The 16,330-nt window shown below is 38.6% G+C and overlaps 1 protein-coding gene across 3 annotated transcripts; it reads right to left on the bottom strand.

Annotated features, from left to right (window-relative positions):
• Window positions 1–1,781: 1,781 nt before the first annotated feature.
• Window positions 1,782–9,881, bottom strand: FAM219B (family with sequence similarity 219 member B). Of its 3 annotated transcripts, none has more exons than XM_072402181.1 (6): window positions 9,789–9,881; window positions 7,181–7,268; window positions 5,753–5,837; window positions 5,587–5,667; window positions 4,655–4,703; window positions 1,782–4,566 (listed from the first exon to the last, which is right to left on the bottom strand). In XM_072402181.1, exons 1-6 carry the CDS (start codon window positions 9,846–9,848, stop codon window positions 4,408–4,410), a joined length of 522 nt encoding a protein of 173 aa, XP_072258282.1. In that variant the 5' UTR covers window positions 9,849–9,881; the 3' UTR covers window positions 1,782–4,407. The 3 variants fall into 3 exon arrangements, with proteins under 3 accessions (XP_072258282.1, XP_072258284.1, XP_072258285.1); XM_072402183.1 differs by having other exon boundaries at window positions 5,587–5,664; XM_072402184.1 differs by lacking the exon at window positions 9,789–9,881 and adding an exon at window positions 9,662–9,784.
• Between the last annotated feature and the right edge of the window lie 6,449 nt (window positions 9,882–16,330).

The raw sequence follows: 16,330 nt of genomic DNA, 5'->3' as shown, positions 1-16,330 counted from the left end.
TGTTCCATGAATTATTTGCTTCACTATGGTCTGTAATAAAATAAACTGTGGAGTCCAATGCTCCACGTTCTGTACTGTACTCTGTGCACGGAATATCTGGATAGCAGCACCTGTATATTAATAATTACTATGTGCAGTTTTAAGTATTTAAATGTTATCTGAAAATTGAAGATTAATAAATACTCTGAGCATGTTACCAACATTTACTGCCAGTTACTCTGCTGTGATTAACTGTAGATAATTAGGCTGGATATAGTATGTGTTAAGAATACTTTGCCTGATAAACCCAACTATTAGACTTCAAGGGGATTCATGTGGGTACAACCCTTCCTAAGACCCTCTCTCATCTCATATAAAATATACAGCATAAAAGAATATAACAAAGCAACACCATTTCTTGGTGTCTGTTGTATAGACATGCCTATAGCAGAAATTTACTTAAACTTTTACCAGCTCAAAGCCCTGATGCAAGGAATGGGCTAGCTCTTCACAAGGAGGACTAGATGATGGTAGATATCCAAAACTAGGAAAAAAGATTTGCTGCATTTTGTAATGCATAATGTGAGAAGCTGACTATGTGCAGTAAAATCAGATTAGGCAATTTCAAAAGGAGGGAGCCATGTGCCATGGTGCAAAACTAAAGTAAGTCTGGAGTTCAGCTTTAAACCCTTCCTGCTGCTGGCCACCAAATTAACTTGCCATACTACACATTCCTTGTGTTACAGGAATGTTCATTTTCTGATCCCATTCAAGGCTTCTGCACTTTACTGTATACAGATATTTCTGGGTACTGGTGTGGTAAGCTGCTGCACAGCCCCTGAGATCTGTTTGTGTAACCACCAGGCTCACTTGGCCCAGGCCTATACTTTCATCTATATTTAAGAAGGTGCAGCAAGAAGGTGTTAAAACAGGGGTGTTAAACCCAACATATATAAGGGGCCGAAATTTAAAACACAGACTAAGTGGCAGGCCAAACTGTTTCTTAAAATACATAGTCTTAATAGAAGTATAGATCCTTCCTCACCTTGAGACACCATATAACACACCATTCTTGTACAATAATAATGTTCTGAAAATAAGAACATAGTTGTCTTCATGAAGCATGACATAATTCGCTTTCCCCATCTTTCAATAAATTGTCTCCCTTCTGCATCAACTCTTATTGGACATCTTGCGCACACACGCATACTAAATGTTTTTTTACCTTTGTAAACATTATTCTACCCTCCCAATCCCTATCCCCCCAATTGGGAACACTTGGCTGACAAAGTGTGTGGGATTCTCGTTGAGATGATATCCGCATCCAATCAAACTGAAAACCAACAGACTCATTTATTGAGTATGAGCACCATAAACCATCTAATTCTCTTTTACAGTAAACAGACAGAAAAAAATTATTAAAAAATACGCGCCCAGAGGAGCCCCCAATTGGTTTCTATATAAAAGTTGTTTAAATATTTGCCTCCATTGGACAAGGTATAAAAATGATCAGAAACAGGTAGGCTGCCCTCACTACACTTTTTGTCGTTTACATTTCCAGGACCTGCGTTGCTTTACACAGAAAGATATTGGTAAATGTGGTCATGGTCGACATTGATAATTATGTAGACAAGCATTCCAGGTCACAGGTAAAATATCCGTTGTCCACATAAATGTGAGCAGTATAGGGGGTGCAAACCTATCTTCAGGTCCACTTTTGTTTTGCCCACATCCCAAATTCTCTTTCATACTTACAATGTACTATAAAAAATAAACACATTCTTAGAAATAGGTAACCCAGGTTTTTCTTTAAACATTTCCAATATAGCCAACTTTATTTATAAAATAGTATATCCACTAAATAAGCATTTCAAATACTTCATTGAAATAATCTTATATATTATTTTTATGTCACAGAACAGCAGGGAATAACATTTTACTAACACTCTCAACATGACCATTACCCCTCACAGAAGAAGAGTTAATCTGTGCAGACAATATCATATACAATTTTAGGTGGTCATACATAGTAACCGAAATTCCTAATGTTTATGTTACAGGAGAGAATCGGACTGTAGTGTACCTCCTGCTTCAGGGAGAATAATTAGGGTTTAGAAGGTGTTGGTGACAGTATTACACTTGCCACACCAAACAAGTGATAGAAGTTGTGGCATCAATGTCAAAATGTAACACAAAGCTGCAAAAAAAAAAAAAAAAAAAAAATTTGGACATTTAAAATGAAAAGACATTTTAAATGATCCAATCTTTGCGCTGTTCTGGGGCCACAGACACCTGAGGAATCATGTTCGACACCTGTAGTGTTGGATGCCTATTGGGCCATCTGTGTGCGGTCATTACTTTCCCAGTAGTGATACAGGGGGATAAAAAGAACCATAGTGCCATACTAGGCATTCAACACAGACATTCAAGCAGAAACTGCAATGGGAAGGGGCTAAGCTCGAGAGCAAAGATGAGAGAAAAACAGTGGGGCAAGCAATCATAAAGCTTCATCATTTGCAGGTCTCAGTTTTAACTTGTAGGAAAGCATTCTTGTTGCTTTCCTTAAAAAGACAGATTTACTCCGAAGCAACTGTGGCGATTAAACAGTTAGAACAAAGTAAATACCTTTGTTACTAAACATTGGAAGCAGCAGTCCATCTCCAGCAGTCCAACAAATCCCTCTGCAGTGGCACCTAATGTGCTTCAGTCAGCAGCAGAATTGCTGATAGTTTAAGAAGTAACTCGTAAAACTGTACTTTAAACTGACATTTTAAACAGGTTGTCTATATGTCATGTTAACCCTCCGTGCAAGGCAGCTATGAAGCACTGAATTATTTTAAATATACCAAAATAACAATTTGTCTTTTAGGCAATTCCTGGCAAATTAATCTATATGTAACACTTGTTAAAAGTAAATCGTTGACGTTTGCAGAGAACAGAAACCGAACTAAATTCACAGCTAAAATGCTTATATTTGCTCCTTTTTTTTAAGCTCATGGAAGGGCTGCAGTCTATAGGCATACGATATCATACTCTGCTCCATTACTGTGTGAAAGTCAACCTGAATGAAAGACAAATATATTAAGGCTTGGTAAACACAGCTCAAATGTTCTTGTACAGCAACCATTATTCTGCTACTCATGAGATTTATTCACTCCTGCCACACTTTATAGTCAGGGTTTAAACCACAATTATCAAATATACCTTTCTATGTCTCCTCCACTATACTCACTAGACTAGAAGCAGCACCACGCTGGTGAGGTTTTTCTTTCACCCTCTACAATCTATAATTTACTTACAAATCCTGAAACATATTAAATAGACTGCATAGTCTGTAAACCACTGCAGTCTGCAGAATTGTTTGTATTCAAATATAGCAAAGTTGTAAAGGATTTCGTGTTAGTTGCAATATTTAAATACTTATTTAAGTGATTGTCTGTAGGACCTGCAGTCAGGTCACTAAACCTTTGTAGGTATAGGCTACATGGAGAAAGTTGGCTTTTCTCTTGTAGTGACTAGTGGATAGAATATTGTGCTATGCAATACACAAAGTACATCAGCTTGTATAATGACAAATTAGTTTGCCATTCATTAGTGAATCAGTAAGCTTAGGCTTGGCTTAGTCATAAAGAATTCTTTTCACTCCATAGCTTGTTACTACACCCGTTCACAAACAAGTCTTCCAACAATCATGACAAGCATTTTAAGCACTTATTAGTGTGAAGTAACATTTCCCAATGAACAAATGAGGGGGGGGGGGGGGGGAGAAAAAAAAGAAAAGTTTACAAATATCCAACAGTTTTCCTTGTGTTTTGTCAGTATTATCACACTGACCAGTAAATGCCACTCAACCTCCACAAAAACCTGATTAGCAAAGTAACAAGGTTACAGGAAACATTCTGTTATCAGCTGTAGCCTGGAGCTATGCAACCCATGTAACATAATGGTAACCAAATGTCCAAACAGAGAAAGAAATGTAAAAAGTACACAAAATGATAAGTCATGTGACCCATAGGCAAGTGAAATCCATCCTTTCCTTTTAGGAAATACAGGCCTGTTAACATATCCTCCTTCATGTAACAATAAAGACAAACTGAAGAAAATCCAACTTTAGCCATGCGGATCAAGTGCTTCTAAAAAGTAAACAAAGCCAAGATTGTATAATAAAAAAAAAAAAAAGAATAAAATGAGTCTAACTTTAGCCATAATCAATTCATAGATCCCAGTCTGTGTTCTTGGGTGGGTGTAACACATACATCCTCTTTGGAAAGGCTCTTAGAATAGTTGAGGAGCACAGCAAACACATTGCACATGTGTAACCTCCAAGCCCAGCTGTGCGCTGGCTGGCCAGTAACCTCCTACAAGTCTGATAATGTGGAGGTGGCGATAGGTGGTCACCAGGTTTAGTGCACACTTAGACATGTCAGTTCACTGAATACAGCAGGACCAAGACTCCCCGGCACAACACGGACATGACAAAACACGATCAGGCTTGGGGGGTATTAAATCCAGATCCTCATCATCTGGAATTTCATCCAAATGATAACCGTCCTGGAGAAGCTGTCTGTTAAGATCTTGTGAGACCTGCTATAAAAACAAACGAAGAGTTAATGTGACAGTATATGTTATTATAAATTGTAAGGCTTACAAAAATAAAATAATAGCCAGTGCTTACCTCTGCTGAAGAGTATCCGGAGGAACATCTAGATTCCAGTTCAGCATCACTACAATTGAAGAAAACAGGAAATTAAAAAAAAAAATAAAAAATAAAAAATCAGACGGGTTTACAACAGAGTAGAGATTTGTTCCAGGTCCTGTCACTTTCACCTGCACAACATCTCCAACACCCACCCCTACCTGTCCCCAGAGACCACCAAACTCCTTGTAGACGTTCTCCTATTCTCTCGTCTGGACTACTGTAACCTCCCCCTCTCTGGTATTCTACTAACCCGACTCTCTCCTCTACAAACTAATATGAATGCTGCAGCCAGACTCATCCATCCTTCCCTCCGCTCCTCTTCTGCTGCATCTCTTTGTAGATCTCTTCATTGGCTTCAAATCCCTACACAGTTCTTGTCCCACTTACCCTTCTGACCTCATAGAAAAATACTCCCCTAGCCGCTCTCTTTACTCCTCCAATGACTTACTAATGACTTCCTCACTCATAATCTCATCACACACTTAGATCCAAGACTTTTCTAGAGCAGCCCCGACTCTCTGGAATGGTCTTCCTCGTCCTATTTAGCTTGCTCCGACTTTCTGGTCATTAATTTTTAGCATTCAAAACCTATTTTTTCAAAGTTGCCTACCCTTCTTCTTCTGTCTCCTAAAACCCTCACTACTTCCCACCACTACATATCTCCTATGGTGTGATACTTCCCCCACCTCTTAGATTGTAAGCTCCTCTGGGCAGGGTCCTCACCTCCTCCTGTCTGCATCTATCTGTAATTTGCAACCCCTATTTAATGTACAGCGCTGTGTAATATGTTGGTGCTATGTAAATCTGTTTAATAATACTAAGAATAAATGCAGAGGAAAAAAAAGTATTCAAGCAAAGAATTCTATTATACAATGGCTGGAAATATAGCAAAAAGATAAATGGCAAACCTGTCTGAATCCAGAGAAACCAGCGTTTCATCAGATGCCTGGCTCAGGGCTGCATATCCCTTGTTAAACCTTACTGACCTGCTATAATAAATAAAAACAAATATCTCATTTTAGATAAATGGTGCAGTTTTTTTTTTCTCCTTGATTGTTCACCAAGCCCATCTACCTTTTAGGTGCAGCCTTGACTTTCCCTGTTCCTCCCAGCATTCCTTTTTTTCTAAGTGCTGCCCGTGCCAGTTCTCTTTGCCGTTCTACAAAGTAAAAAAAAAAAAAAAAGGAGAAGTTCTAATTATCTTCATGCAGAATTGATGGCAAGTACTTGTATAGACTGTAATATTCATTTTATTGTTGGGGTTGGTCTCTGAAGCCTGCCTCTCACCCCCGTCTCTACAAACAAGAAACTGTCAAAGGTTGCAGAATGCAATGCCAGAAAATCCAGTTCAGTAACCTGTCTGACAGAGTGTGGGCTGGGCCCATATGGCAGCTGTATAAAATAATAAAGCAGAATCCATACAATATACACAAATATTTCAGATTTTGCATTGTCTATATTGTCATGTGATACAGACTCAATGAACATATATATTTATATCAGTGGTTTGGCTCACAATCTAATTTTCCCTGCCATAGTTATATTTATTACAGTCTAGGGTCTATTTTTTTTTTTGGGGGGGGGGGGGGGGGTCAATTAACCTAACTGCATGTTTTTGGAATGTTGGAGGAAACCCACACAAACACAGGGAGAACCTGTAAACTCCATGCAGATAGTATCCTGGTCGAGATTCCAACCTGGGACCCAGTTCTGCAAAGGCCAGAGAGCTAACCTCTGCCGCTCCATAAAAAAAATGGAAAAGAATATGCAGAATAATTTGTCTACACCACCCAACCTGATTGGAAGTCATGCGGGGGGTAGGCTATGTACACACAGGAGATCACTATTACTGGAAACAATCCTCTGAACACTGTACTCTGGAGAAGGGAGGAGGGCGAGTGAGCAGCAGTTCTCCTCCATATAAGTACACAATGGTCATTCATTAATCCATCACAGTGGATTGAGGAATGACAGACGACCGCTGTACAAATGTGAGAATTTCAGAAGATGAACACAACTAATCAGCTCGGAGAAAAAAACAAAAAATAACATCTGACGTGTAAAATCCAAAGAAGAAACCACACTTTGTATTCCATGATGATCCCAATACACAGATCATCCATCAATCCCACGTTGTGCCATTTTCAGCAGTACCAGCATCTGTTTCTACCTGTACAACTTTTTAGTTTCCAGCCTTCAGAAACTTCAGTATACAATGGCACATTATACCAATCAAAATGTTTAACAAAGGATTGATAATGTATGAACCTTTTATTAGAGAATACATTTCAGCTAGGGGGATGTTTGCATTGCCAAGGCCTGGAATCAAACAAACACGGGACAAGTAGGGGCCTCTTCTCAGTGGATCATTTGTCCATTCAATAGTTTGGTTAATGGGTTTATTATATTTAATTTGAAAATATTATTACAGCCCTCTGTTCTAAAATAGGACTATTACATGTAACCCACCAATAACTCTTTGTGAGAACCAACATTACTTACGCAGCTTGGCCTGGATTGTTGGACCTTTGCCCATCAGATATGGTCCTTTCTTCTCTAAAGTGGGCCCCTTTGACTCCATTGTCCATGCCTATTGAATAAAGAAAAATAAAAGATAAATGTAAAACATTAGAATGAAAATTCCATATTTAGTTTAACCTTAACTAAGGTAAACTGCAGGGTGTGCTCAGCATTCAGCCCTGGCTTTACAATCACATTAACATATTAATGCATTAACAGTAAAGGGTGTCACCATTTGTAATCATGTCTTGTTCAAGGAAAACTATCACCAGTCATCTTGCTGTGTCTTTATATAATCCTAGAGATGTGCAACCAAGGTAATGTAATGGCAGACATACAGTACATGCCCACAGAGGAATCACAGACGGTGCAGAAATCAATGGGAGCTGCAGACCGATGAGGTTACTGTATGGCTGCAGGAAGTCCATCACCCCATGGCGGGGTGATGGACCTTCACCCCATGAAAGCCAGATTGTCGACAGATATGACATTTTTTATTATTGTCACATCAACATCACATGACTACAACTTTAGAGTAAAACTGGCATTTAGGTTTAATTTTAAATGAATTACTAAACTGCACAATTTCAGATTAAAACTAGAAACATTGTGCTGCATTATATGATGGCTCATCTTTAAATGTTTTCTATTCATTCTAACAGAAGATTCACTCACTGGATCCAAGGAGGACCCTAATATTAAAGTGGAACTCCAGCTGAAGCATACAGTGCAGTGTTCTCTCCAGCCCCTTTTAGCAGGGTGCACCACCCGGCACTTATCAATAACCACCCGGGTAATTCCCAATAAATTGGGTCACAATACCGGGGCTGCCACCCACCTACAATTTCTTCTGACCCAGCTTTAAAAAATTCTGGGTTAACTCTGAAGTGGAGAAGATTATATCCCAGTAGTGAATACACTGAGCATAATACATACCTACAAATCAAAAATAACACCTGTACAGGTAACAAATACGCAAGTCATTTTCCCCCCCTTTATATTGCAAGGTTTGTAGATCATTCACACCATCACATTAGAATACAAACAAAGTAAAGTTCATGTGATTCACAAAAAATGTTGTATGTGTATCTTATATTCGCTTTGTGGGAATAACATTTTATTAGAAATGCACAGCACTGCAATAAAACCCAACCAGATATGCAGAGCATCAGATTGTGAAGTATTTCCCTGCGATGTGAATTGTGGTGCAGAAACAGCACAATATTGTGACAGCAGAGTGTGTAGGAAAATTATGATAAAGGAAGATGGATACATGGGAGAACAAGATATGAGAGGGGGAAAAAAGGGAAATAGGTGATTTACTGGGTTATTTATGACATCAATGTACATCGCTGTGCTTTGTCATGAGGAACATAATAAAAATATTAAAAAGGAGAGAGAATAGAAAAGGGGTAGAGAGGAAAAAGAAAAGAATAAAAAGGAAGAAAAGAATAAAAAAAAAAAAAAAAAACTGTCAATCTAAAAAAGAATAACATGGATCTCATAATCTAGAGAATGCTGATATTACAATATAGCATACAAAATATACAATCCTCCATACCACACTGATCTAACAACATTTTGCCACATGAACATTATAATACATCATATCATACACCATACAAATACTACAATATACAGATATTGTAATATATACACCATACAGATACTATAAAATATACCATACAGATATTATAATATATACCATGCCAACCTTACAATACATCACACCATACAAATACTGCAATACACACTATGCCGATAATACAATATATACCATGCTGACCATACATCATACCATACCAATATTACAATATACACTATACAGGTCTTACAATAGAAAACACATCAAACATTATTATACACTACATCAAAGCGTGCCGATCTAACAACAACAACAACAATACACTGCACAGATATTACAATAGCCATCATAGTGATCTTATATTACACCATACTCATATTTCAATATACACCACAGCGATCCAATATCACAACATACACACTAAGATTGTATTACACCACAATGACCCGATGATATACACTGAGCTGATATTATATTATTATTCCACACACTGATCTTGTATTATCCTATACAAACATTACACACCATACAATACACAACACGGATATATTGTGATCTTGTATCATCCCATACAGACATTACATTATACACCACACTGATCTCATGATATACAACATGCTGACATTATATTATTCCACACACTGATCTTACATTACACACCATACAATACACAACACTAATATATTGTGATCTTGTATCACCCCATACAGACATTACATTATACATTACAAGCCAAGCATGGAGGAAGGGACTCAGGAAAAGGGAAATGACTGGCATGAATACACAACATTCACACAGACTCTGGGTGGGAGGTGGAGCGAATGACTGGTTCCCCCTACACCTGCACAATGATCTATTGATCACAACACTGAACTTACACTTTCTGACTTTCAGTAACTTTGACAAACACTAATAAATATTCCTCATAGCCCGGTGCCAGGCTGTATGAGGCAATGCACAGAGCTCATCACATCAGTAGACAGGTAGCGGTCCGTCCTACATTACCTGCCCGCCGTCCTGAGGGAAGGAGCGGTGACCGCTGTCACTCCGCTCTCCAGGCTCCATCTGCCTTTATCAGGCCGGGAGATAACCACGCCCATGTAGAAACTGTGAACTGATGCTAGCCAATGGGGAAACGGAGCTCTGCTCATGTGATCTGTAAGACATGGATGGCGAGTGCAGTGGCCATATTGAGAGTGGCAAGGAAGAATATGCTGTCATAGGAACTTGTGGGGGAGGGCGAAGGGTTGAGTTCTGTCTAAAAATAATATTTAATAATATTTCTGAGATGATGCCTTCTGCTTTGGCTGACCGGCAATAAGAAGTCAGCTAGTTAAAATGAACCTCTAAAAATAAGTAACATTTTGTTCTTATAGGAAACTTTTTAAAAGTGTTTAGTAATCAGCTATGATTATTATTAATATTAATAGTAAAAGTTTGAAACACACAATCATGTAAAAAAAAATTAACTTATATTAACTAATAATAAAATTAAATAAAAAACACAAAAATCAGCTTAAACAAGAATGCATAAATAAATAAAAAATACTGAAAATGCAATAATTCGGTATACTGTATAGTAATATATTTTTCTAAAACACCTCCCTAGTGTGGTCACATACCTATAGATAAAACCACATAAATATATTTTGTATTATTTTGTATTGGATTGGATACAGGACTTTTTATTGAATCCAATACAAAATATTTTAATTTCCCGCTACAACCCCCGTCGATGGACGTATGCACTGACATCATCAGGAATCGCCAAGGGACGCGTACGCGAACGCCGGGTGTTCTAATTCTTTCCATACTTCCATGCAAAAAGAAAAAAAAAAAAACATTTTTTGCATGGAAATTTTATTTAGATTGTAGGCTATAATTCTTAGGCATAACTCACCAAAATATGTCCAAAATTTAATACATTTAATAATAAACTTTAAAATTTTATAAAACATAAAAAAAAATCTTGAAAAAAAATATAGTGTATAATGTAATGTAACTGTACAGTAGCTTATATAATATATAAATAATACAATTATATATATATTATATAAAGATTTCTTTGTATTGGACTCAATATAGCTTTTTTTTATTGCGTTCAATACAAAGGTATTTGAATTTCCCGCCCCGCCTCCCACCCGCACCAACGCTTGCAGCGACGTCACCGGGAAATCCCGGAGATCGTCACTGCACACGCCGGGTGAAGACAGAAGAGGACGGACGTCTCCGGAGGAATTGCGGGGACAAGGTATTTTTTTTCAGTTGTAATCCGATTTTCATACAATGTTGTATGACAATCAGATTGCATTGTAACGCGTGTTTATATTTTTAGCTACCCCGCACCTGGTTCGGGGTAACCGATAGTAGCATGTTTTCTTACCCCGAACCAGGCGCGGGCTAACTGTCCAGGTGATTCATAAACAGGATTTATATAGTGCCAACATATTACACAGTGCTGTATAATAAATAGGGGTTGCAAATGACAGATACAGACTGACAGAGAAGGAAGAAGGAACCCTGGCCCAAAGAGCTTACAATCTAAAAGATAATTCTGAGTTTTGTCTGGAATTTGTCCCAAAAACAGCATTATTCCCCCTGGTAGGTGAGTGTGCCTAGGCAACCCCATGCATATCCTGACAACTGCCTAAAAATATAGACAAAAACCTGTAAAAATGAATAAAAAAAAAATAAAATCTCTGTTCTTATTTTTTATTTATCTTTTTTTATTATTACTTGTTAAAAATCTTCTCTCATCCAGTGGACACAGAATAGAGCTGCAATCCAATATCGCAATATGCAATGCAATAATATGATCGCTGGGCACCTCAAGAAATAAAATGTTGTGAAGCATCGCCCCCGCCCTGCTGCCATGTTGGAATTGTCTTTGGTTGGGATAGTCAGGCAGCTGAGAGAATAGAACTATGCCAACCTGAATGTTCCCAGTAAAACTTTTCATTAATCACTCAACAACAAAAAATATTTCCCTCCCCCAACTGATCATTGATTCTCACCTCCCACTGACCACATCAGCTGGGCATTTTTTTCCAGCCACTGAAATTGGGCATTTTGTTCCTCACGCTAATCACAGATGCTGGGCATTTTTCCTTGCAATGACCAATAACACTTGGCATTTTTTCCTTCAATTGATTACTAGTGTGGAGTAATTTTTACCCCTCTGATCACTGATGCTGGACATATTTTCCTTCCTTTGATCAGTGCATCTGGCTGTAGGTCTCATCAGATTTAGAGAGGTCACTCCTGCACTGCACTATTCTTGCTGGAATATGGCCACCGTTAAAAAAAATCTTTATACCCATCAGATTTTACTATTCTGTTGGTATTTTGATGCCATCGTTCATTCTGAGAATTTATTGCCCCATATATCAACCATGTATTTTATAGTGCTATGGCCCTGTCATACAATATATAGGGTTTACCCCTGCTGACCTCCTGAATGTGCTAGTTCTTAGACCTTAATATTTTGAAGTCAGACCCAAAAAAAAAGCAGAATAAGTTTTCCAATCCGATGGAGGACGACGCTGGATGAGCACAGGGGGACCAGGTAAGTAGGGATGTACAAAATCTCGGGCTTAACCATCCTTGTAGTTTTTTTTTGCCCGAGCGAAGGTCGGGCTTAACTGCAAGGAGGTTAAGAAAAAAAAAAATCAAAGCACCAGCATAAGAACCAGGTAACAAGCATATGTAAACAGAGAGGCCAGGCTCTGCATTTCTCTCTGCATTAGTGTAACTGACCTGAACTTTTTATGTTACAATAAACATGGGTAATTTGTAATGACATGGTAAAGCCATCAAAATTCACTGTAGTCAGAACCATGTTTGGGTGCTAAGGCTATATACACACATTCAATAATTGTCGTTTAAGGACCTTTCACTATCCTTTCCAGTGACAAAGGACTGAACAAGTGATGTACATACAACGCCATTCTGCTCTATGGAGAGGGGAGGGGGGAGAATGACAGAGCGGTACCCTGCTGTGCTCTCTCCCCCTTCACTTGTATTACGATTGTCCGTGGATCGGCCAGAACAAATCCATGAATGACGTCAGACGTCCGCTGTTCACGCATCAGATTCTCGTCCAATACCAGCCCTGAGGCGAATATGGGCCGAGAATCATCTGACGTGTGTACGAATAGATTAGATCATTAATGCAGATCTCTTGCAACAAGGTACTTAAATAAGAACTTCTAAGAATAGGAACACTAAACTTAGGGCTTTGTTCCTGCTTTGGACGAAGAATAATTTATCATTCCATTCGGGGTTGAAGACACGATGTTCGAGGTCCACCTTCCGGAGACTGGTAGCTGTGCGTTGCTTCTGCTCTTTAGGCATAGTAATCGGGGTTACTGTGCGGGAACATGATGATATTGATGATACTGCGGAAACTCGCGATAACGTGACAATTCAGTTAGGCCAGATCCAACAATAAATAACTAGGGGGGTGTTAAGCCAGACTGGAATACTGGAATCCCTGATGGTATAGAGACAGCGAAGAAATAAAAAAATGGCAGGAGTTTCAACTCTTCCCTGCTCGATCCAAGTATGCAAGAATTATAGCACGAAAGAAGAAAAAGATGCATCCTATATGCACCTACAATGATATCACATTTAATTCATAATAAACACCAAAGTTCCCCTTTCATTCAGTGGTTTCCTTTCATTCCTGTCCAGTGGGGACATCTGATGGGGAGCTTGCACAAGACAAATTCAAGGAAAACCTTCTGTTTGTAGATTCGCAGATTTGCAGATTCTGCTGAGCCTATTGTCATTACTTGAAAATCACATTACATGCCGCGACATATGGATTTGAAATGTAGCATAAGGGAATTAGGGGAATGTTGGGTATTATTGGGTATTTGAAGGGTAATGCTCCAGGTCTGGGATTTAAGGATAAGCATGGCAGCCTTGCACCTTCTGGAACCCATCAATGACACCTTCCCTATTGTTATCTTGGCTGGATCTTTGTAAATGGCAGGTGTGGTGTTAGGATAATAGGCTTCCAATGAATCACAGAAATCCAGTTAAGGATTATCAATAACATTTGGTGCCTGAACTTCAGCAGCATTGTTATTTCCTGGGTTTTCAGGTCTCCTTTTCTCCTCCACAGATCATTTTAGTTTTCCTGCTCCTTATTCACAGTGGCAAACAAAAAATTTAGCCTAAATTTTCCTGTTTTCATTATCTCCGTTACTGTAATAAAGTTACACATCGTGTCTTTAGATAATCATATAAAAATAATAAAGTGTTATATTTCCCAGTACAATTTACCTGAATTTTTGCCTGAATTTTAATTTTCCATCTTGCAGAAGATGACAAACCTTACCAATAGTTTCTCTTCAATTGCAATTATTTCAGTACACTTCAAACACTAAGGCTGCGTACACATGTGCAATAATTGTCGTTGGAAACAAACGATCCACGACAGATCGATCGATAATTGTTAACAACAAAAGTTCACAACGACTGGTCAATGACGCCAACGAACGAGGAATCTTGCTGGAAACGAACGACAATCCCGGTGGATCTGATTGGGTGACGATCATTCGTAATCTATTGTGTGTACGGTTGTTCAGTAACGGTGGATTGTTCTGTCATACACTTTCTATTGTACATGTCACTTCCTGCATCATTGGAATGATTGGTGGATTTTATTTGATTGGTCGTTTCGTTACAGCATGTACAGAATTGTGCACAATATGATTGTTCAAAATAATCAGGAAATTAACGTTGATCGTTCGTTTTCAAACGATAACTATTGCATGTGTGTACCTAGCCTAAGGCATATATATTGTTTTCCCCAAATAAATTGAGATCTTTATTGGCTTCAAAATACCAGGAACTGCATCTGTCTCCTGTTTGAGAGATCAGAGCTGATTATACCAGACTTACACGAAGAAACATTGCCTTCTACTGGTGGCCAACAGTAATGCACAAAAGATCATTTAAGAGCAAGTCATCTAATATAATAACCAAGTCAAAAGTACAAAATACTCTGACCTGTAAAAAGAGGGAAAAAGATATACAAGTTGAGCCATTGTGACTTTATTTTTTTACTTACCCCTATTTTATTGACATTTCTATTGATACCTGTTTTGAATGTTTCAGCTATGGCTGCATTTTGTCCCCTAATTTTTTACTCAAGTCATAGTATTTTCCATTTTATTCATGTTAAAGTGAGTAACTCGGTTTGTATATGGGTTGGTTTATATTCAAGTACATATAATAGTATAGTGTATATACTGCTCAAAAGAAAATAAGTAAAACACCAAGTCGAGGTTTATACACTTCTGGGATATCAATAATCAGTAATAGCAAGCAGGAGGGGTAATAGCAAGCCAATCTCTATACGGTAAATGGTTTCAACACAGACCATTTCTTGCTCCTTATTCTTCCTGACACATTTTTCACCAGTCTTTGTGTTTTGCCCTTTCTGGTACTGTACAGTAGTATGAGGCAATACTTTCAGCTCACTCAGATTTCACAGCTAGCAATCCTAGAAATTCTGCCTGCAGCAAAATCCATGACCAGTTTGGTTTGGGTTGTAATAAGTTAGTGGTGGCTTGGGGGGGGGGGGGGGGCACATCTTAGGTGGGCTGCACAGACCTCTACTTGCTAGTAATGGTGGTTGAATTGCTGTTTGGTATCGTGATGAAATTCCCTGACCACATGCTGATACAGTGGGCCTGAGTTCCAGTGGTCAGTGTGCAAGCAGTTCCTGTATGGCACATGAGCTGATGCCATTGCCTGGTCCTTACACCTGAATCCAATTAGGATCCCCTAGGGTCATATGTATTAGCGCATCTTTCTTCACCTAGAAGGGCCACAGATTGTCTAGGTGCCCACTGTTGCCCTAATACAGGTTTGGGAGAATATCACCCAAGGCACCATCCGCCATCTTTGCAGAAACATGACCAGACATTGTCATGGACACGTGAGGGCCACCTTATGAGTTGTAATAAAACACAAGCATTATCATTTTGTGATTATAGTATTTTTCTTTCATTTTCAGTGTTTTTGAATTTGGTTTGTAATTAATTTTGGTTTTCATTGACCATTTTTATGTCATATTGGTATAGTGAAACAAGAGGGTTAGAGGGTACATGATAACATTATACTTATTTTATATATGAGTAATTGCGCTTGGGATGTGTGGCACTTTATTTTGGATTTAGGCTACGTACACTTCAGATGATTCTTGTCCAACAATTGTCTCGGGGCTGGTATTGGAGGACAATCTGGTGTGTATATAGGGCTTGTCGTTCATGGATCTGTGAACAATTGTAATAGAAAAAGAGCGTCATTCTCCCCCTCCTCTCTCTATAGAGCAGAACAGTGAAGTATGTACAGCACTCATTCATCGTTTTGAACATGTATACGCAGCCGTAGGTCTGGCATGCCTTGGAAAGAATAGGCAGGCCAAACACTCCATTTCTCTCCCTGGCCAGGATTTGGAGGTGGATCTGGTGTACCTGCCTAATCCTTAAAAAAATAATCTGCAATTCAGACTAGGATTTGGAGCCTGAGAC

Source organism: Pyxicephalus adspersus, chromosome 2 (genome assembly GCF_032062135.1).
Source record: "Pyxicephalus adspersus chromosome 2, UCB_Pads_2.0, whole genome shotgun sequence".
Lineage (NCBI taxonomy): Eukaryota > Metazoa > Chordata > Amphibia > Anura > Pyxicephalidae > Pyxicephalus > Pyxicephalus adspersus.
Note: the sequence above shows the minus strand (reverse complement) of the source record. Positions and strands in the feature narration are given on the sequence as shown.

Coding starts and splice junctions, on each gene's coding strand:
- FAM219B (XM_072402181.1), bottom strand. CDS start 9,848: ATGGAGCCTGGAGAGCGGAGTGACAGCGGTCACCGCTCCTTCCCTCAG. Junction 5,838..7,180: donor AACAATCCAGGCCAAGCTGC/GTAAGTAATGTT, acceptor TTTACTTTGTAG/AACGGCAAAGAGAACTGGCA. Junction 4,567..4,654: donor CCGGATACTCTTCAGCAGAG/GTAAGCACTGGC, acceptor TTGTTTTTATAG/CAGGTCTCACAAGATCTTAA.